Source organism: Loxodonta africana, chromosome 7 (assembly GCF_030014295.1).
Source record: "Loxodonta africana isolate mLoxAfr1 chromosome 7, mLoxAfr1.hap2, whole genome shotgun sequence".
NCBI classification, from domain to species: Eukaryota; Metazoa; Chordata; class Mammalia; order Proboscidea; family Elephantidae; genus Loxodonta; species Loxodonta africana.
This window is the reverse complement of record NC_087348.1, coordinates 77,806,506-77,829,539: the sequence shown is the minus strand read 5'-3', so window position 1 is coordinate 77,829,539 and position 23,034 is coordinate 77,806,506. Positions and strand designations below refer to the sequence as shown.

The window sequence follows — 23,034 nt, the reverse complement described above, 5'->3', positions numbered from 1 at the left end:
CTGGAAATATTTATTTCAATCATATTATGTTAAAAATCGAAGTGATGATGGAGCTTCTGGGTATTCAGGTTCACATTCTACTTTCAGGCTATATATTGTTATCGTAATTTGTCCTTGATGGCACAATAATCATGCCTATCCACCCTGTAAGTGTATTACCTTCTTCAAGGCTCCAGCTAACCGTACTATGGTCTACTCCCTTTTGTCCTCCACGTTCTTTCACGAGCGGAAATTACGACTAACTTAACTTCCGCGGAGATCACTATCTTATGCTGCTGTCTGACGCGGCCGCTCCCCACACACGCAGACGTCCCGTTGCGTCACTTCCGGAGACTATTGCTCTCTCCTCCCGGGAAACCACAGTACCCTCAGGCCAAGTGCCCTCCCACAGCCTGCAGGGAGAGGACAACAAGGGTGGAATGGGTGCTGGGACGGGAAGGCGACCTGGGTAGGAAGGCCAAGGAGAGCTGGGCGGAGCCCGAGTAAGGGAACTGCACGGGGCGACAGCGTAGAGGCCTGGGGTCTGATCCCGGAAGCTGGCGGGGAAGACGGAAGCGACGGGTGTGGGAGGCTTCCAGAGGCGCTGGGAACCCAGGGAGGATCTGGGGCGGAAGGATGGGTGACCTACTTGGTGTGTTTTTTAATTGACTGTTGTTGTTGCGCACACAGTCTCAACTTTTCGAGGGTCAGTTCTCACCGAAAGGCTGATAGTTTAAGCAAGTTTAATTTCTCCGGAGACCTCTCTGGCTGTTGTAATCAAACATGTTTTAATTACCTCATCATTGGTAAAGATTTTGCTTACCTGGGTTAAAAACAAAAAACAAAAAAGGACCCACTCTAACTCACTTTGGTTGCAACAACATTTTCATTTTTTACTTTCGATAAGTAATTCTGCTGTGATGAGATACTCCATTTAAATTTTCTGATTTCTCTGACTCGCTTTGTGTTCGAACTATTGTGATGAGTGTTTAGTCTGGTGATAACGATGTATATTGTATTCTTTTTGCGCAGCGGTAGTACCATTGTATAATAAACAGAATGCTTTGCCATCTAATTTAACAGAATAATCCACACTCCACCGTCCCTTAAAACTGTGACATTTGAAGTCCACTTTTCTCATTTACACATGATGGGTATACTCTGGGAATTAAATGTTGCTGCACAGAGAGATGCGTGGCACTTAAAAAACTGTCAAGTTATAACTGTGTCCCTGCAATTTTTGCTGCATCAAGCAGGAGTGCAGAGATGAGAGCACCACATGAAGACTCTGCTGGAACTACTCAACTTCACTCTTATACTGTGAAAGCGGACATAGAGGATATGTAAATGAGCATGACGGTATTCCAAAAAACATTTGCTTATGGATACTAAAATTTGACTTTTATATAATTTTCACAGGTCTTGAAATGTTATTCTTTTAATTTTTTCTAAATATCTAAAAATGTAAGACCTACTCTTCACTAACAGGCCATATAAAAGTCAGGGGATGGTGGATTTGGTCCATAGGCTATAGTTCACCACCACTTCCTTCAGCAAGAGCAAGAATCCCGAAGCCAAAATGTCGGTTTTAACCCTAGCTCTCCCACTTACCAGCTCACTCTGTGACATTAGGCAAGTTATTTAGTATTGTTTTCTCTACATCAGTGTCCACTTCTGTAAAATGAGGATAATCATAGCAACTACTTCATAGCTTGGGTAAGAGGATTAAATGAGTTAATACGTGTAAATCACTAAAGAACAATGCTGGCATTTCCTACATTCTACAGAAACACTATTATGTGCTGATGTCAGTGGTGGTGTTGATAATGGCAGTGATGAACATTAGGATACAGGAGGGAAAGCTGGAGGGAGGTTAGGGTGGCGAGGGTACAAGGAGTCAAATCTTGAGAGGTTTTCTAAGCTGAGGTGTTTGAACACTATTTTGTGAACTATATACATCCATTAAAGGGTTTTAAGCCTGAAGTAATGATCATATCTGTATTCTGGAAACACTACTCCTGGCAGGGATGTGGACAGTGGGTGGCAAAGGGACACAAGCTATAAGCAGACCTGACAGCCCAGAGGAGAATCTCTGCCTATCTGAACCTCACTCATCCTGCATGCCTGCAGGCCAGCAGGGACTTGAGCTTCAAAGCTGGCCTGCTTGCTAAGCAGAGTTCATTAGGAGCTGTGCTTTAGCAGCTTGAGTTCATTAGCCCTCTCCCCAGACCTCATCCTGTCTATTCACCTAGGCTTTTCCACCAGGCCCCAGGATAGTCCACTGGGAGCCTCAGTCAGCTGTGCTCCCTGAACAGCAGAGTGCCTCATTAACCACTTTTTAATGAGACCACAGCCTGTGACTGCTCATTAATAGACCGGTTAGTCTGCAACCCCATGGGTGGAGGAGATGAGGATAGAAGTCAGTGATGACAAGTGTAGCTGCATCAGAGGGAGAGAAAACTAAGTCCCCATAGCAGAGAGCCTGCTAGAGTTTTACTCTCAGGTCTCCAGGGCCCCATCCAGCTCTCAGAGACTATGGTTCTAGAGATAGGAGTTTGGAAGGAAAAGGCCGTTTGTGGATGTAGTTATATCAGCCCAGTGATCCCAGGTTTGGAACAGATCTTGGTCCAGAGAGATTCTTGAGCAAATCTTACATTGTTCAGGTTTTCTTTGATGCTTGTATAAATAGAAAATGGATCATAAAGTTTTGATCATCTTGTTTTCCATAAGCATGGCTTCCTTTGTTATTCCTCTTGCATGTCCAAGTGCAGGTTCTTTGTTTTATTTTCTAAGTCCTTTTAAACTGTATTTGTTCTGGGAATTCAATTGTTGGCAGTCTTATTCTTTCCTGCCTGTGTACTATCTTTTAGAGATCCTGTCTATTCCCAGGATTTTAACAGATCCCTCCTGTGGAGATGACTCATGTTTCCCACCAGGATTATTGGTATTGCCTCCTAATTGGTCTCCATGCCTCCAGTCATACTCCAGACCTACACATATACTTCATTCCATTCAATCCATCCTCCATACACACTCCAGAATTCTTGCTAACACACCAATGTGATGATCTGTCATTAGCATTCTGAAAATCCTTATGATTTACCTTCATTTTCAGTCTAAGACTAATGTCTTCACAATGTCATATAAACCACTTTTTAAATCAGCTCTAAATCTCCAATCCCTGTTCTCATTCCCTTATTCATTCAACTATAAGTCATATTGGACGATCTTCTTTCTCCTCACACTATATTTTTTTAAAGTTTCTTTACCATGGTCTTTTTTTATTCCTCTGCACAATTTGGCGTCTAAATGACCTAGGTTCAAGCCCTGTGTCTGCTAACCAGTTATACCAGCTCATGCAAATTACTCTAAATTTTCATGCCTCAGTTTTCTCATCTGTAAATGAGGTGGTAACACATACTTCATAGGATTGGTGCAAAGTAAATGAAAATAATAAAACCGACTGTGAACATCTAGAACCAGTAGTTCTGTAGCAGGAGAGACACCATGTTCAAAAATCAATTAGCCAACTGTTTCCACTTTTGGACCGTTAGTGTTTTTTGCAGTTTAAAGTAGAATATCAGTTATGCAGTATTCTCAACAGATGTTTGCTACCAATTGTGGCAAAAGTAAACTATTAGTTTCCCCCTTTTCTCAGGAAGCAGGGGAAATTTAAAAAACTAATACTGGCAGGTGACATGTATTTTAAACAAACTATCATTTAATCCTCACAGGTATCATAATGTACAGACCAGGACAAACTCACAACTAATAAGTGTCAGACCTTAGGTTTGAGTACAGGTCTATCTGACCCCCAAAAATCATGTTCTTTTCAATATAATATATAACTTCTCTAAAATATGAAAGCAGAAGCTGGGAAGAGTTCAGAGGAAAGTAAAAGAATGATAGGTTGCATTCAAGAGGCTCATAAGAGAAAAAAAACTGAGACATACATGGATGATCTATAAGGTTTATGGTGAACTATTTCTTTGATATCATTGAAATCACTAATAAAGTTACTTTTATTTTCTAAAGAAAGCTACCTGGAACAGAGTAAGCTTTCAATAAAAGGTAGAAATTGTTATTCGATTCATATCTTTATTCAGTTCCTCTATCTAGAATTTCTGCCTTTCACGCCATCCTCCCCAAACCAAGTTAACTCCTGCTTATCATTTAAAAATTAACTCTGATGTTTTCTCTTTTGTGAATTTTTCCCTGATCCCTCTAGAAGAAGTAGAGTGCACTCTCTTTTGTAAACATACAGTATATAAACTGGTATGTAACTGTTGGTATATAACTCTTACAGCATTAAGACATATTTTTATATGCATATAGAGTACATGAAGGATAGTTTATCACTGGTGTTTGTATTCCTGAGGCCCAGTCATGTGCCTGGCACACAGTAGGTAATAATTACATGAATGAATAACTCCCAAATTTCTTTCCTCTAGCCCAGACCTCTCACCCAAATGCGAGTTCCATATTTTCTGTGGACCCTGTCGTGGATTGAATTGTGTCCCCCAAAAACTTGTGTATCAATTTGTCTAGGCCATGATTCCCAGTATTGTGTGCTTCTCCATTTCATCATCTGATGTGATTTTCCTATCTCTATGAGATCGAATTACTGGCAGTTATGTTAATGAGGCAGGACTCAATCTACAAGATTTGAGTGTGTCTTCAGCCAATCTCTTTTACAATGTAAAAGACAGAAGCAAACAGAGAGACAGGGGGACCACGTGCCACCAAGAAATTAATGCTGGGAGCATAGCATGTCCTTTGGACCTGAGGTTCCTGCACAGAGAAGCTCCTAGACTGTGGGAAGATTGATGATAACGAACTTTGTTAAAGTCATCCACTTGTGGTATTTCTGTTAAAGCAGCACTTTATACCTAACACAGTAGCCAAGAGAGACTACAAGACACCTTTGCTTAGTTGTTGAGGTATATGTTAAGCATATGCTCTCAGACAAAGTCCTCCAAATCTTGAAGAAATATGTCTTGTTACTTATTTCTCATTTTTAACCTACATTTCATTGATATATTCTTTCCTTGAGTCACTGAACATTTATATGCTGAGCCCTGAAAGTACAACAATGCTGCCCTCTAGGACTGCTGGCCCCATGAGTGAGACAGACAAGTAAACAAATAGCTATATGAACAAAAAGACAGTGTTGTTCAAAGTGCTTTACTATCTCACAATTCTGCAGTTTGATAAGTGTTATTGTAGTACTATTCAACCAGTCTCCTAATTCTGCAAACGATTCCTTGGCAAAATTCTTCTTACTCATCCCTTGATTCAATTCCCATTTCCATTGCCACTGCTATTAGCCTAACCAGGCCCTTATTTCTGAATTATTATCATAAGAGCCTACTTACTATTCTTACTAATTCCAGACTCGCTACCCAGCCCTCTCCTACCCAAAACTTCTACATATACATACTGTGTTTACTGTGATGAGGAAAACAGAGTCCCTGCCCTCGGGGAGCTTACAGTCCCATGGGGATGAGAGACATTTTATAAAATTTCACAAACAAATATGCAATTACAAATGTATATCGTTGTGGAGGAAAAGAGCATATACTCTGGGAAAGAATAAAAGGATGGAGTTCTAATTTATATTTGGGGCCAGAGAAGACTTTGCTGGGAGGTCTGATCCGTTTTAATGCAGTACTGGAAGATTGAGTAGTGGAAATTAGGAGAAACAATATTCAAAGTTTATGCAAAGATCTTAATGCAATAAAGAGTTGAGTGCACCAGATGAAAAGAAAGAAATTAATCTGACGATAATTTGGAGTAATTGCAGAAATAGTGTTGATGGCAGTAACAGCAGTGGTCCTAGACATCATACCAGTTAACTGAATGTCCCTTCCCTTCCTCAGTGGTAACCTTCAAGACCCAGGTCAAACAGTATTCTGATGGAAACTTACCTTATGCCATATTGGCCAGGGCTTCACATATTTGCAACACTTTATCTCATTTCATTCACACAACAGGAGTCTCACATTGTACGAATGAGAAATTGAGACAGAGTAATTTTCTCCAGATCATGACATTAGGAATCAAAGGGGGAGAAATCAGGACAGAGGTTTTGTTTCCTTTCAACTCTCTTTTTTAATTAAAAACATTTTTTACGCATGATAAAAATTTGGATTCCTGGAGCTAGAGATTAATTCCCCTTCATTGCCTGTGAGTTAGACTTACTTCTAAGGAATAGTGTATAAACAAAAAACCAAATCCAGTGCCATCGAGTCGATTCCGACTCATAGAGACCCTATGGGACAGAGTAGAACTGCCCCATAGAGTTTCCAAGAAGCGCCTGGTGGATTTGAACTGCTGACCTTTTAGTTAGCAGCTGTAGCACTTAACCACTACGCCACCAGGGCTTCCAGGAATAGTGTATAGAAAGGGAAAAAGAGTAACTTTACAATGGAGAAACCTGGCAGACAGAACCTTAACCAATTGATCAAGGTTAACATAGCCAGTGGTAAATCATGTTAATGTCATGTAGACATTAATGTGATATGATTGATATGAGAGGGGCACCTCACCTTTGTCATAGTATTCACAGAAATCAATTAACCAAGTCTAATGAAAAATCAACAGCCAAACCCTCATCTGGGGACAGTGTACAAAATGACCAATAATCTTCAAAAGTGCCAATACTGTGATAAAACGGAAACATGAAAAAATTTTACAGATTAGAGAAAACTAAGGAAGCATAACAAATAAATGCAATGAATTCGATCCTAGATTGAATTTTGGAATAGAAAAAGGACATTTGTGTGAAAACTGATCAAATTAGAATAAAGCCTGTAGTTTAGTTAATAGTTCTGTACAAATGTTTAGTTTTTTAGTTCTGACAAAGGAAACATGGTTATGTAAAATGTTAAAATTAGGGGAGCCTCGGTAAAATGTATAATGGAACTATCCTTACTATCACTGTAACACTTCTGTTAATCTTATGTCAAAACAATATTGAAGTCAGAGAATACAATCAGTTCAAAATGATTTCTCTGTCAATATTTCATGGGCACAGAAACCATATATGTATATATACATATGTACATATATTATTCCTACATCCTAAGACTATAAAAGTGCATAACATTTAATATCCAGTAAATATTTATTAAATAATGATCATTGTATGGTGATTTCTATTACTATAAGCCATCTCATTTAATCATAATTTCAATGATCGAATACACATATTATCATTAACAGTATGGAAACTGAAAATCAGAGAGTTTAATAAAATTGCTAAAAATATCATAAGCTAGAGAGTTCCAAGGCTGGGATTAAATTAAGGTCAGTCTGACTTCAAACTTCTGTTCTTTTCTGTGCACAATACTACTTGCTCTAGCCTAGAATTTGGTTTTCCTTTCTTGAACTTCATTCTGTTGGCATCTGACATACATCAGGGTCCCAAAGAACAAAAGATTCCAAAAGAAAGGTCATGTTCCCATAAGGAAGGAAAGGAAGAGGTGTGCGGGTGAGCCCAGGAACACCTGGGGGAAATACAAGTGCCAGAACTTTGACTGGCCCTCAGGACAAAAGAGGCACAGCTGGGAACAAATCTCATAAGGTCAGGACTGGGAATACAGCCAACCTATACAGTCACATCTGACACAAAAAAGACAGCAGTGGCCTGGATGCAGCTCCAGCCATTAATGACTCATTCAGGACAGCGAGTTAAGAGTTCCCTTGTTCCTCTTCTGGCTCCTGTGACAATAAATCCAGAGCTCTTCAACCACTCAAGGACATGCACAAAGTGTAGGGTGTCGAGCAGAGCTGAACTAGGCAGAGAGCCAAGGGGCAGGAGCCCCTCTCCAGGTTAAATTACTCACTGAACAAGGTTTGTGCATGGTTTGCTGGGAACCATAGTTATATTCCTATATCCGTGCTGGGAAGATCTTGGCAATTCCTCTTCCCTGGGCTTCAGTTTTCCCTACCTGTGTCATAGGATAAGTGAGATTTGTGGCTACAAGAAGACTGATATCACCCCCATTACCCAGGTTTTTTTTTTTTTTCCAGTTCTGTCCCCTAAAGCTTTCTGGGATAGATAAATTCCAGGATCTGGACTCTCAACAGTATGTATGTATGTGTGTGTGTATATATATACATACATACACTCACAGAGAGAGAGAGAGAGAGAGGTTTGAAGTGAAACTCACCTTAATTTAATCCCAGCCTTGGAACTCTCTAGCTTCTGACATATTTAGCAATTTTATTAAACTCTCTGAGTTTCAATTTCTATACTGTTAATGACAGTATGTGTATTTTTTCATATGATTAAATGAGTTGGCTTATAGTAATAAAAATCACCATACAATAATCATTCTCAAATATTTACTGAGTACTAAATGTCATGTACTCTTATAGTCATTGGGATGTAGAAATATATATATATATATATATATATATATATATATATATATATATATATATATATATATATAAAACAAAACCAAACCCTTTGCCATCGAGTCGATTCCGACTCATAGCGACTCTATAGGGCAGAGTAGAACCGCCCCATATATTATATACGTATATGTATATATATCTTTCTCTAGGTTTTGATTTTCCACTAAATAACTCAGGGAAGACTAGCCTCAATGGAGTGCACGGGACAGGGGACAGTAGGAGCACTACATCTTTGGGACAATTCGGTGGAAATAGAAGGCCTAGAAGACCAGGTTCCTCTTCTTGTAGACAGTCAGTGATATGATTACCAAAGGGATATTTCTGTGGAACTTTTTAAGGGATGGCAAGGAGCCTATGGGCAGGCCATGGACCACCAACTTCTGCAATGTCTCTCACACTATGGCCAGGGTGCCATCTCTTTTTCCCTCAGCAGTTTCCAGACGTTCTCTGGGAAACACAGCAGATTCTTTCATCACTCCTCCCTCCTCCTTCCCAATCTTTCTCCACCGGAAGTACACACTACACATCTGTCATGAAATGGAGCTTCTAGTGAAACTGTAGTTGTGACTAAAAAGAGAGCAGACTCTGAGAAAAGCAATAATACCAATGGTGAATGGAAACTCCACAAAGATGAGCTTTATGAAATACATGTATTCATGCATCCAATCTGTCATCTCAAAACACATATATATAAATAGCTTATTTGGGGCCAGCATTGGGCTTCTTCCTATAAAGATGAGTAAGGCAGTTCCTGCTCCGACAGAGATTACAAATTAGCCTGGGAAATTCAAATGTAAATAGATAATTGAAGTACCTGAATAACTAAAATATTTTTTAAACACACAGGAAAGAAAAAAAGATGACTAATCCTATCTGGAAATATCACACAAGAGGCAGATCCGAGATATGAGAATGAGAAGAAAAAAGTCAGCCAGGTGGGAGAGAAGGCATGTGCAAGCGGAGGTGGTGTGAAGCACAAAGGCAGAGACAGGAAAAGCACTTTCTCAGGAAATGGTAAGAAGCTCAGCACTGAAGGACAGGAAGAAGTTAGATGGAAGGTGGGGGACCAAACATGAGACTTAAAGGATAAAGTGTGTTATTATATGCCTTGTTGAAAACAAATATTTTTATTATAAATTTTTCTGATTATGAATTTGAGTGCAGGCTCTGCCATTTACTCTCCATGTAAATAACTACGAAGTTCCTTAATTACAAAAGTACATATCTGTTTTAAATTTCAGTTTATTCGTCTTACATACGGTGAGGATAATACTTGCACTGAAATCATACAGCTGTGAGAACAAAATGAGAGAATGAATGTAAAGCACAAAGCATAATTCTATTGCATACTCAGTAAATGTTGCCAGCTTCTCATCATTATTGTGGTCATCATTATCTTCATTTTCATTGTTAGTACTTCTATTGCTATTACATAATAAAAATAGATCACTGTAGAGAATTCGGAAATCCAAAAGATAAAAATAAGAAAATAAATCTTCTTTTACCTCTTGAAGATGATCACTTGTAAAATTTTGCATATACCATTTTCATATACATGTATTTACAAAATTGGAATTTTATCATGCATGTGGACTGTTGTGTTTGATTTTTTTCATTTAATGTCATAGGGTATTATACTATGACATTAAGTGGTCTTCAAAAGTTAATTAAATGATTACATGGATGTTTTCCTAAATGCATGCTTCATAGATAAGCCATTCATCCATCTACTATTGATTATTTCCAATTTCTCTCTATATCTGTGAGCACTGAACAAACTTACCCATAAAATCATTGTCTCCATCTTTTCTATTAGACAGAGTTCTTAAATCAACATGTATAAATATTTAAGGATCTTCATACTATTCTGCCAAACTGATTTTCTGTGTTACCTTAATTTTTATTTATTTTTACTACTAGCAGAGTAATGTTCATATGCTTATTGGCCACTGGCAATTGTGTGTGTGTGTGTGTGAATTAAATATTTGTGTACGCCAGTTTTCCTTCAGGGAGGCTGTATTTTTTCTAAGGATCCATATGGCTCTTTATATATATATGAGGTAGACAGACACATATTATTATTTGTTGCCATTACTGAAAATATATTCTCCAGATTCTCATTTACCTTTCTCTTTTGTTTATGGGTTGTTCTGTGTTACAAATATTTTATTCTTAATAATTTGTGTTTGTTCATCTAAATGAAAGTACTGTAATGCATTTCACTGTGGGTAATGTAAAAAATATAAAACCCAAAGACTACATGTAAACAGTTCCAATTGTGCCACTAAGATATTAAGAATTAAATGCATGCTTCATACATGAAGCATTCATCTATCAATGATATATTCATTTAATGATATACAATAATTAAAGAAAAACTGGTTGCTGTCCAACTGATTCTGACTCAAAGCGACCCTAAAGGACAGAGTAGAACTGCCCCATGTGGTTTCCAGGGAGTGGCTGGAGGATTCAAACTGCCGACCCTTTGGTTAGCAGCCATAGCTCTCAGCCACTGCACCACCACTACTCTGATGATATATAATAGATTTATTTTAAATATATTCATTTAAATAAACATTGATAGATTCATTTAAAAATACATGTTTTTACATTGAACATACTATTTTGTAGCATACCTTATCAAATCAGCAGAGTGTATTGAATATTTCCTCATGCAATTTAATATTCTTCCATAACATACTTTTAAATGACTGCATAACGGTCCATAGTATGGATATAGCATAATTTCTTTAACCAAGATTTTATTTTATACAACTAGGTTGTCCCTTTTTGTTGTTGCTGTTCACTTATTCCAATTATTCTATTATAGAGTGGAGAGGAGAATTCCAATAGGTAAAATTACACATAATGTAAAATTGTAGATATGGAATTGCTAGTTCAGAGACTGGATAAACCAAGTAAACCAAGCCCACTGCCATTGAGTCGATTCTGACTCATAGTAACCCTACAGGACAGAGTAGAACTGCCCCATAGAGTTTCCGAGGAGTGCCGGTTGGATTCGAACTGTGGGCCTTTTTGGTTAGCAGCTGTAGCACTTAACCACTGTACCACCAGGGCTTCCAGAGACTGGATGCATACTGTGAAATCCAGTTATTTGAACCCACTGTGTTTGAATGTTTATGTCCTTTCACTTTTGCTCAAAATAAGTATTATTTTATAAAAATATAAAAGACAAAATAATCTCCTTTTAAAATTTTTGTATTTCCTTTCTCATGACTCTGAACTTGCATATATTTCATAGATATTTTCATATTTTTTAGCCACTTCCATTTCTAATTTTGTGAATTGAATGCATATTCACCTAATTTTCACTTGGAGAAATCCATAAGGATCTCTTGTCCTCTATTTTATAGACATGTTCCCCATTTTTAATTTATCTTTTAATTCACTATTTGGAGTTTTTAATATTCAAATTTATTTAAATTTTATATGGTGAAAACAACAAATCTTTTCTTCAATGAATTCTGCTTTAGAATACAAGCTGAATCCTCACCAGGATTAGGTGATGTCACTACTTTCTTTACTTGGCCCACTCTCACAGAACTGTACTGATATTGTGGTTTTAATATGCATTTCCCTAATAGCAAATGATGGTGAACAATTTTTCTTGTACTAATTTGCCATCTGCATGACCATTTAAAGGAAACATCTCTTCAAGTCTGCTGCCCATTTCTAATTGGATTGTTGTTGCTTTTTTGTTTTTGTTTTGCTGGTGAGTTTTGAGAATTCTATGTTTACAAATATTTTATCCCATGCTGTGGCTTTTTCAAAATATCTCTTCAAGAACAAAAGTTTTTAATTTTGAAGTTGCGTAATTTATCAGTTTTCCCTTTTATGGATTACAATTTTGATGTCAAGTCTATCTAGCCTTAGGTTCCAAAGATTTTCTCCTGTTTTGTCTAGAAATTTTACGTTTGACATTTAGGTCCATTATCCATTTTAAGTTAATTTTTGCATAAGGTGTGAGAGTTAGGTCAAGGTTCATTTTTTTAGCTATGGATAGCTTTTTACTCCGACACCATTTGCTGAAAAAGCTATCTTTCCTCCCCTGAATTGCTTTTGCGACTTTGTAAAAAATCGGTTGAGCATATATGTTTATGGGTCTATTTCTGGGTTTTCTACTCTGTTCCATTGATCTGTGAATTAGATAAAGGTAACTGTAGCTATATAATAAGTCTTTAAATTAGGTAGATTGATTATTCCCGCTTTATCGGCAAATGGTTAAGCACTCCACTATCAGCCGAAAGTTTAGTGATTGAAATTGACACAGAGGCACCTTGGAAAGCAGGTCTGGCAATCTGCTTCCAAAAGGTCACAGTCTTGAAAACCCTACGGACAGAGTTCTACTCTGTACACATGGGATGCTATGAGTCAGTATTGATTCGACGGCGACTAACAATTACTTTTAAAAATTGTTTTTTGCTGTTCTGGTTTTAGCGTTTTCATATAAATTTTAATAATCTTGTCTGTATCTATAAAAATGTTGCTGAGATTGTAATAGGAATTGCCTTAAACTTGTATATCTATTTTGGCAGAATTAACATCTTTACTATGGTGAACATTTTAATCCATGAACATAACGTCTCTCAGTTTATTCAGGTCTTTGATTTCTTTCATCAGTGTTGTATAGTTGTTGTTTTTTTTTTAATTTTTATTGTGCTTTAAGTGAAAGTTTGGAAACCCTGGTGGCGTAGTGGTTAAGTGCTACGGCTGCTAACCAAAGGTCAGCAGTTCAAATCCGCCAGGCGCTCCTTGGAAACTCTAGGGGGCAGTTCTACTCTGTCCTATAGGGTTGCTATGAGTCGGAATCGACTCGACAGCACTGGGTTTGGTTTTGGTTTGGTTAAGTGAAAGTTTACAAATGAGTTGGAATCTTATACAAAAATTTATAAACACCTTGCTGTATACTCCTAATTGCTCTCCCCCACTGAGACAGCATACTCCTTCCCTCCCCTTCTTCTTCTGTCCATTTGGCCAGTTTCTGAGCCCCTTTGCCGTCTCATCTCCCCTTCAGACAGGAGGTGCCAACATAGTCTCATGTGTCTACTTGATCCAAGAAGCTTATTCTTCACCAATATCATTAACTATCCCTTTGTCCAGTCCAATCCCTGTCTGAAGAGTTGGCTTAGGGTATGATCCAGTCTTGGGCTAATAGAAGGTCTGGGGACCATGACCTCCGGAGTCCTTCTAGTCTCAGTCACGCCATTAAGTCTGGTCTTTTTACGAGAATTTGGGGTCTGCATCCCACTGCCCTCCTGCTCCCTCAGGGGTTCTCTGTTGTGTTCCCTGTCAGGACAGTCATCAGTTGTAGCCAGGTACCATCTACTTCTTCTGGTCTCAGGCAAATGTAGTCTCTGTTTTATGAAGCCCTTTCTGCCTCTTGAGCTCATAATTACCTTGTGTCTTTAGTGTTCTTCATTCTCCTTTGCTCCAGGTGGGTTGAGACCAATTGATGCATCTTAGATGGCTGCTTGCTAGCGTTTAAGACCCCAGAAGCCACTCTCCAAAGTGGGATGCAGAATGTTTTCTTAATAGATTTTATTATGCCTGTTGACTTAAATGTCCCCTGAAACCACAGTTCCCAAACCCCTGTCCCTGTTGGCGTTCGAAGCATTCAGTTTATTCAGGAAACTTCTTTGCTTTTGGTTTAGTCCAGTTGTGCTGACCTCTCCTGTATTGTGTGTTGTCTTCCTTTCCCTTCACCTAAAATAGTTCTCATCTACTACCTAATTAGTGAAAACCATTCTCATTCCCTCCCTCCCTCCCCACTCTCATAACTATCAAAGAATATTCTTTTCTCTGTTTAAACTATTTATTGAGTTCTTAAAATAGTAATCTTATACAATATTTGTCCTTTTGCAGCTGACTAATTTCACTCAGCATAATGCCTTCCAGATTCCTCCATGTTATGAAATGTTTCACGGATTCATCATTGTTCTTTATTGATGTGTGATATTCCATTGTATGAATATACCATAATTTATCCATTCATCCATTCATTGGCACCTTGGTTGCTTCAATCTTTTTGCTATTGTAAACAGTGCTTCTATGAACATGGGTGTGCATATATCTGTTTGTGTAAAGGCTCTTATTTCTCTAGGCTATATTCCAAGGAGTGGGATTGCTGGATCATAGGGTAGTTCTATTTCTAGCTATTTAAGGAAGTGCCAAATCAATTTCCAAAGTGGATGTACCATTTTTCATTCCCACCAGCAGTGCGTAAGTGTTCCAGTCTCTCTACAACCTCTCCAACATTTATTATTTTGTGTTTTTTGGATCAATGACAGCCTTGCTGGAGTGATTTGCATTTCTCTAAAGGCTAATGATTATGAGCATTTCCTCGCGTATCTGTTAGCTACCTGAATGTCTTCTTTAGTGAAGTGTCTGTTCATATTTTTTGCCCATTTTTTAATTGTGTTTTTTGTCTTTTTGTAGTTGAGTTTCTGCAGTATCATGTAGATTTTAGAGATCAGATGCTGATTGGAAATGTCATACTAAAAACTTTTTCCCAATCTGTAGGTAATCTTTTGACTCTTTTGATGAAGTCTTTGAATGAGCAGAGGCATTTGATTTTTAGGAGCTACCAGTTATCTGGTTTCTCTTCTGCATTGTTAGTAATGTTTTGTACACTGTTTATGCCATGTATTAGGGCTTCTAGCATTGTCCCTGTTTTTTCTTCCATGATCTTTATCGTTTTAGATTTTATATTTAGGTCTTTGATCCCTTTTGAGTTAGTTTTTTTGCATGGTGCGAGGTATGAGTCTTGTTTCATTTTTTTGCAGATGGATATCCAGTTATGCCAGCACCATTTGTTAGAGACTATCTTTTCCCCATTTAACTGACTTTAGGCCTTTATCAAGTATCAGGTGCTCATATGTGGATGGATTTATGTCTAGATTCTCAATTCTGTTGCATTGGTCTATGTATCTGTTGTTGTACCAGTACCAGGCTGTTCTGACTACAGTGGAGGTATAACAGGTTCTAAAATCAGGTAGAGTGAGGCCTCCTACTTTGTTCTTCTTTTTCAGTAATGCTTTACTTATCCAGGGCCTCTTTCCCTTCCATATGAAGTTGGTGACTTGTTTCTCCATCTCATTAAAAAATGTCATTGGAATTTGGATCAGAATTGCACTGTATCTCTAGATGGCTTTTGGTAGAATTGACATTTTTACAATGTTAAGTCTTCTTACCCAAGAGCAAGGTATGTTTTCCCACTTACGGATGTTTCTTTTGGTTTCTTGCAGTAGTGTTTTGTAGTTTTCTATGTATAGGTCTTTTATATCTCTGGCAAGATTTATTTCTAGGTATTTTATATTCTTCGGGACTACTGTAAATGGTATTGATTTGGTGATTTCCTCTTCGATGTTCTTTTTGTTGGTGTGGAGGAATTCAACTGATTTTTGTATGTTTATCTTGTATACTGATAGTCTGCTGAACTCGTTTATTAGTTTCAGTAGTTTTCTCGAGAATTATTTAGGGTTTTCTGTGTATAAGATCATGTCATCTGCAAATAGAGATACTTTTACTTCTTCCTTACCAGTCTGGATGCCCTTTATTTCTTTATCTAGCCTAATTGTGCTGGCTAGGACCTCCAGCACAATGTTAAATAAGAGTGGTGATAAAAGGCATCCTTGTCTGGTCTCCGATCTCAAGGGGTATGCTTTCAGACTGTTGTGTAGTTTTCAGCCTACAAGTCCTGTACTTGTTTTGTTAGATTTATACCTATGTATTTCTTCTTTTAAGTGATTGTAAATGGTAACATGTTTTTAATCTGTTGGTGTCCTAGTCATCTAGTGCTGCTATAACAGAAATACCACAAGTGGATGGCTTTAACAAAGAGAAATTTATTCTCTAACAGTGCAGTAGGGTGTAAGTCCAAATTCAGAGTGTCAGCTCCAGGGGAAGGCTTTCTCTCTCTGTTGGCTCTGGTTGAGGAGCTTTTCAGTGCAGGGACCTTGGGTCCAAAAGACACATTATTCTCCTGCCTTCTGTTTCTTTCTGGTATGAGGTCCATATGTCTCTCTGCTGGCTTCTCTCTTTTATATCTCAAAAGAGATTGGCTTAAGACCCAATCTAATCCTATAGATCTCATTAAAATAACTGCTGATAATCAATCTCACTAGCGTCATAGTGATAGGATTTACAATACATAGGAAAATCACATCAGATGACGAAATGGTGGACCATCACACAATACTGGGAATCATGGCCTAGACAAAAGAATACACATATTTTTGGGGGCCACAATTCAATCCATAACAGGTATCTATATATTCATGTGACCCTACAGAACACAGTAGAACTGCATGGTGTTTTCAATCACCTCATATGCATGCACAAACCCTGGTGGCATAGTGCTTAAGAGCTGTGGCTGTTAAACAAAAGATCTGCAGTTCAAATCCATGAGGCACTCATTGGAAACCCTATGGAGCAGTTCTACTCTTTCCTATAGGGTCACTATGAATCGGAATTGACTCAAGGTCAAGGGGAAGGGGTTTCATATGCATGCAAAATATGGACAATGAATAAGAAAGAAAGAAGAAGAATTCATACTCTGAATTATGCTGTTGGTGAACAATATTGAATATACCATGGACTTCCAGAAGAAGGAACAAATCTATCCTGGAAAAACTACTTCCAGAATGTTCCTTAGAAGTGAGAATGGTGAGACTTCATCTCACATACTTTAGAAACGTCATCAGGAGGGACCAGTCTCTGGAGAAGGACAACATGCTTGGTTAAGTAGAGAGTCAGCTCAAAAGAGGAAGACCCTCAACAAGATGGATTGAGATAATGGCTGCAACAATAGTCTCAAACATAGCAACGATTTTGAGGATGGTGTGTAACCTGGTAGTGTTTTCTTCCGTTGTACGCAGGGTTGCTATGAGTCGAATTTAACTCGCTGCCACTTACCAATAACTAATAAAATGTTTTCAATGTTCATTCATGTTGTGGCATGCATCAGGACTTCATTTCTCCTCATGAGTAAGCAACATTCCATTGTATGGATATAACACATTCTGTTTATCCATCCGTCTGTTGATGGACACTTTGGCCATTTTGAAAAGCGCTGCAATGAACTTTGGTGTACAGGTTTCTATTTGCATTGCAGTATGCACTTCTTCTGGGCCTATACCTAAAATTAGCATTTCTGGATCACATGGAAGTTCTAAAGTTCAGCTTTTTTTAGGGTCGCCAAACCATTTTCTACAGTGTATCTACCATTTTACTTTCCAATCAACAATACATTGGGGTTCCAGTTTCTCCACAATTAGAATTATCTTATGTATTACTGACTTAGTCCTCATATCAATGCAGAGCAGTCCAATGAAGCATAAAATGAAGCATAGTTTAGTAAAAATCTGAAAGACTTTGACACCCAACACATGTGGCTTGGGTTCATAATCTGCCCTGTAATTGTTGTTCTTTAACTTCTCTGAGCCCAATTTCCTTACCTATACAATTGAGATATGAGGACCTAAACCATGCAATAGCATATGTAAACTATGTGGCCTGTAAGTGGTCATCAATACATGTTAGCTCTTCTCTCATCTCCCAAATTTCAATCAGGCAAGAAACTCATATACAGCAGGAAAATTACTAAATTCATCGGTCTGCTTTTTTGAAGGTTTTATAAATTGACATGTCTCTGTTGTTTAGTGACATCATGACCAATGGGGCATGTTTCTACAATTTTAGCTACTTTCGGGAATATCCCTGTCTTCCAAAATCTGTCCTTTAGTAGTTCCTTCAGAAATTGAATATCTCATGTTTCTGACTTTGTATGGCTTTTCTGTACATTTAAAAATCATATAGAGAAATATCAATTCCTTCATAAGCTGATCAAGACCCATTTGAGAGATTAGGTTCTAGCCATTCTTCCTTGTGTCTTTATTCTTAGAAAACACGATACCCCTCCTCTTCCAACTGAGACTGTAACTTTTTCTCTCACCTTGACACTGAGACAAAATCTGAACAACAAATCCAGAATCTGACTCTTCCAATCAAGAATATCTTTGCATGTTCACTGTTGAGCACTTATGTCTATACTTATGCCTATACCTATGACTAGAGGAAACAAGACAAGAGTAAGTGAGTTTATCCTCATGAGCTTCTCTTCCCTACCTACTGAAATACAGTCATTACTCTTCATGACATTTCTGATCGTTTATCTCATCACTCTGTTGGGAAACAGCTTCATCATTATGGTTACCTTGACTGACTCGATGCCGCATAATCCCATGTACTTCTTCCTCAGGAATTTGTCCTTCTTGGAGATTGGCTTCAACCTAGTCATTGTACCCAAGATGCTGGGAACCCTGCTTGCCCAGGACACAACCATCTCCTTCCTTGGCTGTGCTACTCAGATGTCCTTCTTCTTCTTCTTTGGGGTGGGTGAATGTGCCCTCCTGGCCACCATGGCCTATGACCGCTATGTAGCCATCTGCAACCCTCTGCACTACCCAATCATCATGAACCAAAGGACCTGTGCCAATATGGTTGCAGCCTCCTGGTTTCCAGGTTTTCCAGCAGGTATTGTGCAGACCATGTGGCTCTTCAGCTTTCCGTTCTGCGGCACCAACAAGGTCAACCACTTCTTCTGTGACAGCCCAACTGTGCTGAGGCTGGTCTGTGCAAACACAGCAATGTTTGAGATCTATGCCATCATCAGAACTATTCTGTTTGTCATGGTACCCTGCATGCTGATCCTGTGTTCCTACACTCACATAGCTGCTGCCATCCTCAAGATTCCATCAGCAAAAGGAAAGCGAAAAGCCTTTTCTACCTGCTCTTCCCACCTCCTTGTTGTCTCCCTTTTCTGTGTATCCTTAAGCCTCACCTATTTTCGACCTAAGTCTAATAATTCCCCTAACAGCAAGAAGCTCCTCTCATTGTCCTACACTGTTGTGACTTCCATGTTGAACCCCATCATCTATAGCCTGAGAAATAATGAGGTGAAAAATGCCCTCAGCTGGAGCTTTCACAAGGTCCGACGCCTCAGCTAATGTATACCACAGACATAAAAAATGTAAGGCTAGGTTCTACTTACTGCGGAACAATCAGTTTTACGTTTGGAATTCCTCTCTCCCTGTTTTCACATCTCCACTGGGAAGAAATTAAGCTGCTGAAATGGCTATCGGAAGGCTCAGTGGAGGGAACGAAGCACAGAAGTAGTTTAGAGCTATCACTACTACTTCCAGAATTCCTCTACCTGTCCCTTCTCAACTTATATTGAGTTTTTTTCCGGTGCAATCGGTATTGGACACTTCTGTAGCCAAGTTACTTCAGATGTTCACTTTCCTAATGTGCATTTGCATGATATACACTGTGGACAGTATGAAATTGCTTGTAATTTGAACTTGGGAACATACATAATGAAAGAGAAAAATCCATTAAAATCATCTTGTCACTTTCTCTTCCTCTGGGAAAATCTGACTTCATTCATCTGATAGAAAAATCTATGATTCCTCCCAATGCATAGCTTTACTCACTGTCATATTTCAGTTCTCATGCCCTTGAGGCAAAGTAGGTTCTTTAAAACTTATTGATATTTAGTGTGGATATAGGAAAGTGGATCAAAAATCCTCATGCATTCATTTTTATAATCCCAATAATTATTTCCTTTCCTGCATCAATTTTTTTCCAGAAAGACAACCTGAGATTCCATGGACCCTCTATCTCGTTTTTAGGTTCTCCTGCCTTGTTTAAGTAATTCTTTAAATTGCAATCATGGTACTTCTTCCTCCGAACCTTAAAAAGATTCACCTCGCACTAATATAAGTCTTCTTTAACAACAGAAAGGTTCTTCATGATTTTTTATTACGATATACCATAGTTTAACCTATTTTTTTGCTTTTACAGATCACACTGTAAAGAACACCTTTATGCATACATGTTTTTACATTTTTGCCAGTGTAGCTGACAGATGGAAAACTAGCAATTGGGTTTCTTGGGTAAAAGATAAAAACGTATGATATTTTACTGTACATTAGCAATTCTTCTCCAGCATGATTGTACTATTTTTCATTCCCACCAGCATGTATGAGGGTGCTTGCTTCTCCACCAAAAACTCACTGTTGTTGAGTTGATTTCAACTCATAACAATCCTACAGGACAGAGTAGAACCATGGGGTTTCCAAGGCTGTAAATCTTTAAGAAAGCAGATTGCCATATCTTTCTCCTGCAAAGCGGCCGGTGAGTTCCAACCGCTGACACTGGTTAGTAGCCAAATGCTTTAACCGCTGTGCTACCAGAGTTCCTTGTTTCCCCACAGTCTCATCAATAACATCTGTCATCAAATATTTGTAATTTTTAAAATATTCTAGGTAAAAATAATAGCGCTATGAAACTTTAATTTTAACAAAATAATTTTGAAGAAAAAGGAATAGATGAGTAAGTCAGAGAAAGTGTGCCTATCATTCAAACTTCTGAGTTCACAGTTCAGACAATTAGCAGTTGATGATATTGGTATGCTATTTTCACTTCTTGAAAGGTTGTTTTCACCTTTATTGTTACCAAATCCATCTCATCTTTCAAGGTCCATCTGTGACCCACCAAGCCACATAAACTACCCTCTCCTATATGCACCCATTCCAAGTTTAAGAATACCCAGATGCCATTGAGTTGAATCCTGACTCACGGTGGCCCATGTGTGTCAGAAAAGAACAGTGCTCTACATGGTTTTCAGTGGCTGATTTTTTAGAAGTAGATTGCTAGACCTTTTTTCTGAAGTGCCTCTAGGTGGACTTGAACCTCCAAACTTTTGGTAAACAGCCAAGCATATTAACCATTTGTACTACCCATGGAATCTATTTAATAATAGATAACTTATGTGCATACCATTCTGTATGATTTTTATGTTTATCTTCTCCAATGTACCTGTCACTCTTTGAAAATAAAAACTGCACGTATGACATATGCATTCCTGAACACCTTATGTTCTGCAAAACTCTATACTAAAAATAGGGTAAAAACTATAGAGATGGTGAAGGATCCGTGGTTGACAGGGGGCCAGGGTGGGAGGGGGGTGGGAATGAATAGGTACAGTGCAATACAATTTTAGGGAAGTGAAACTATTACGTATGATACTGTAATGATGAACGTATGACATTATGCATTAGTCAAAATCCATTGGACTGTATAACATAAAGAGTTAACTAATGGATACTATGGACTTCAGCTAATTCTAATGTATCATCATCGGATAATCAATTCTAACAAATGTACCACAGCAATGAAAGATGCTAATAATTGGAGAAACAGTGTGTATGGAGAGGGAGATATACAGGAATTCTCCATACTTTCTGCACAATATCCATTTAAAACTCATCAGTTACATAGCTGTTTTATTGATGTTAGGCGCTGATATATATACATGCATATAAAAACCAAAAAACCTGTTGCCTTCGAGGCATTCTGACTCATGGCGACCCCATAGGACACAGCAGAACTGCCCCATAGGAGGTCTGTGGGATGGGGAAGACGGACGAAGTAAAATTCCTGGGACCTCTGGCTTTTGCTATGCTAAAGGGGCTCCTGTGCATGAGGCAGTTATTAGAAAGGCTCAGGTGCAATCTGTTAGAAGCAAAGTTTACAGAGGCTGAGAGAGGGCAGACAAGCTCATCAGTGACTCAAGAAGACTGAAGAGGAACTCCTACAATGTCTGCTGCAGGTTTCCCTTCAGAAGTGCTCCTCATCAAGTCTGAGCCTTGAGTCAAGAAAAACTCCAAATCCTTTAATCAGAACCTTCAAAAATGACTGTTGAAATCCCAAATCTTAAAACATAGTTCAACATGTGGTGACCTCCCCAAGTTCAATGTTTACCCACCAATGTGAGTTGCTGATACATCTAATTTTCTCGATAGTTCTCTGAGTAATTTTAACTAAAAATTTTTAACTAAACATATGAATATTGAAACTCATCTCCCAAGGATATAAATAGCAGAAACAGTAGAGTCTAACACATTAAAAAAAAAAAAAAAGCCAAACCTGTCGCCCTAAAGGACAGAGTAGAACTGCCCCATAAGGCTTCCAAGGAGTGCCTGGTGGATTTGAACTGCCGGCCTTTTAGTCAGCAGCTGTAGCTCTTAGCCACTACACCACCAGGGTTTCCAACACATAAGTAGAATATAAATATTCTCTTACTGTTCTCATCTTCTTCACAATGAGCTCAAACTACAATGAGGGTGGGGATGGTTCTTTTTCTTCATATCCCACTTTCATATTGGGCCCCTTTGAGATTGCTAGGACTGAGAAAGTATCTCATGCTGACTAATTAACCTCTGAAAGACTTTTCTCTCAGCTATCCAAAGATATGGCTGAGGCTTTGGGATTGCTGTTCATAATAACTTTATTTACTTATTATTCAAGTCTCATGCTCATAATTTAAATCCAAGAAAAGGGGAAATGGAGATGCAATTTTTGTAGCTGCATCATGTTATTTTAGTCACACATTCATCACAGCTGTCCTTTCACATTTTTACATGGTTCTTTGATATTTGTCTTCCTTTCTAAATTGTATATTCCGTGGTTCCAGGGACAGTTATTTATTAAATTTATTACTGAATCCCCAGTGCCTGGTACATATTAGTGAGCAGGGATGTTGATTAA

The 23,034-nt window shown here is 38.3% G+C and overlaps 1 protein-coding gene across 1 annotated transcript; it reads left to right on the top strand.

Annotated features, from left to right (window-relative positions):
• Positions 1 to 18,370: 18,370 nt before the first annotated feature.
• LOC100657642 (olfactory receptor 10A2-like) lies at positions 18,371 to 19,498 on the top strand. Its single transcript, XM_023550899.2, has one exon. The coding sequence runs from the start codon at positions 18,465 to 18,467 to the stop codon at positions 19,428 to 19,430; it is 966 nt and encodes a 321-aa protein (XP_023406667.2). The 5' UTR covers positions 18,371 to 18,464; the 3' UTR covers positions 19,431 to 19,498.
• Positions 19,499 to 23,034: the final 3,536 nt, after the last annotated feature.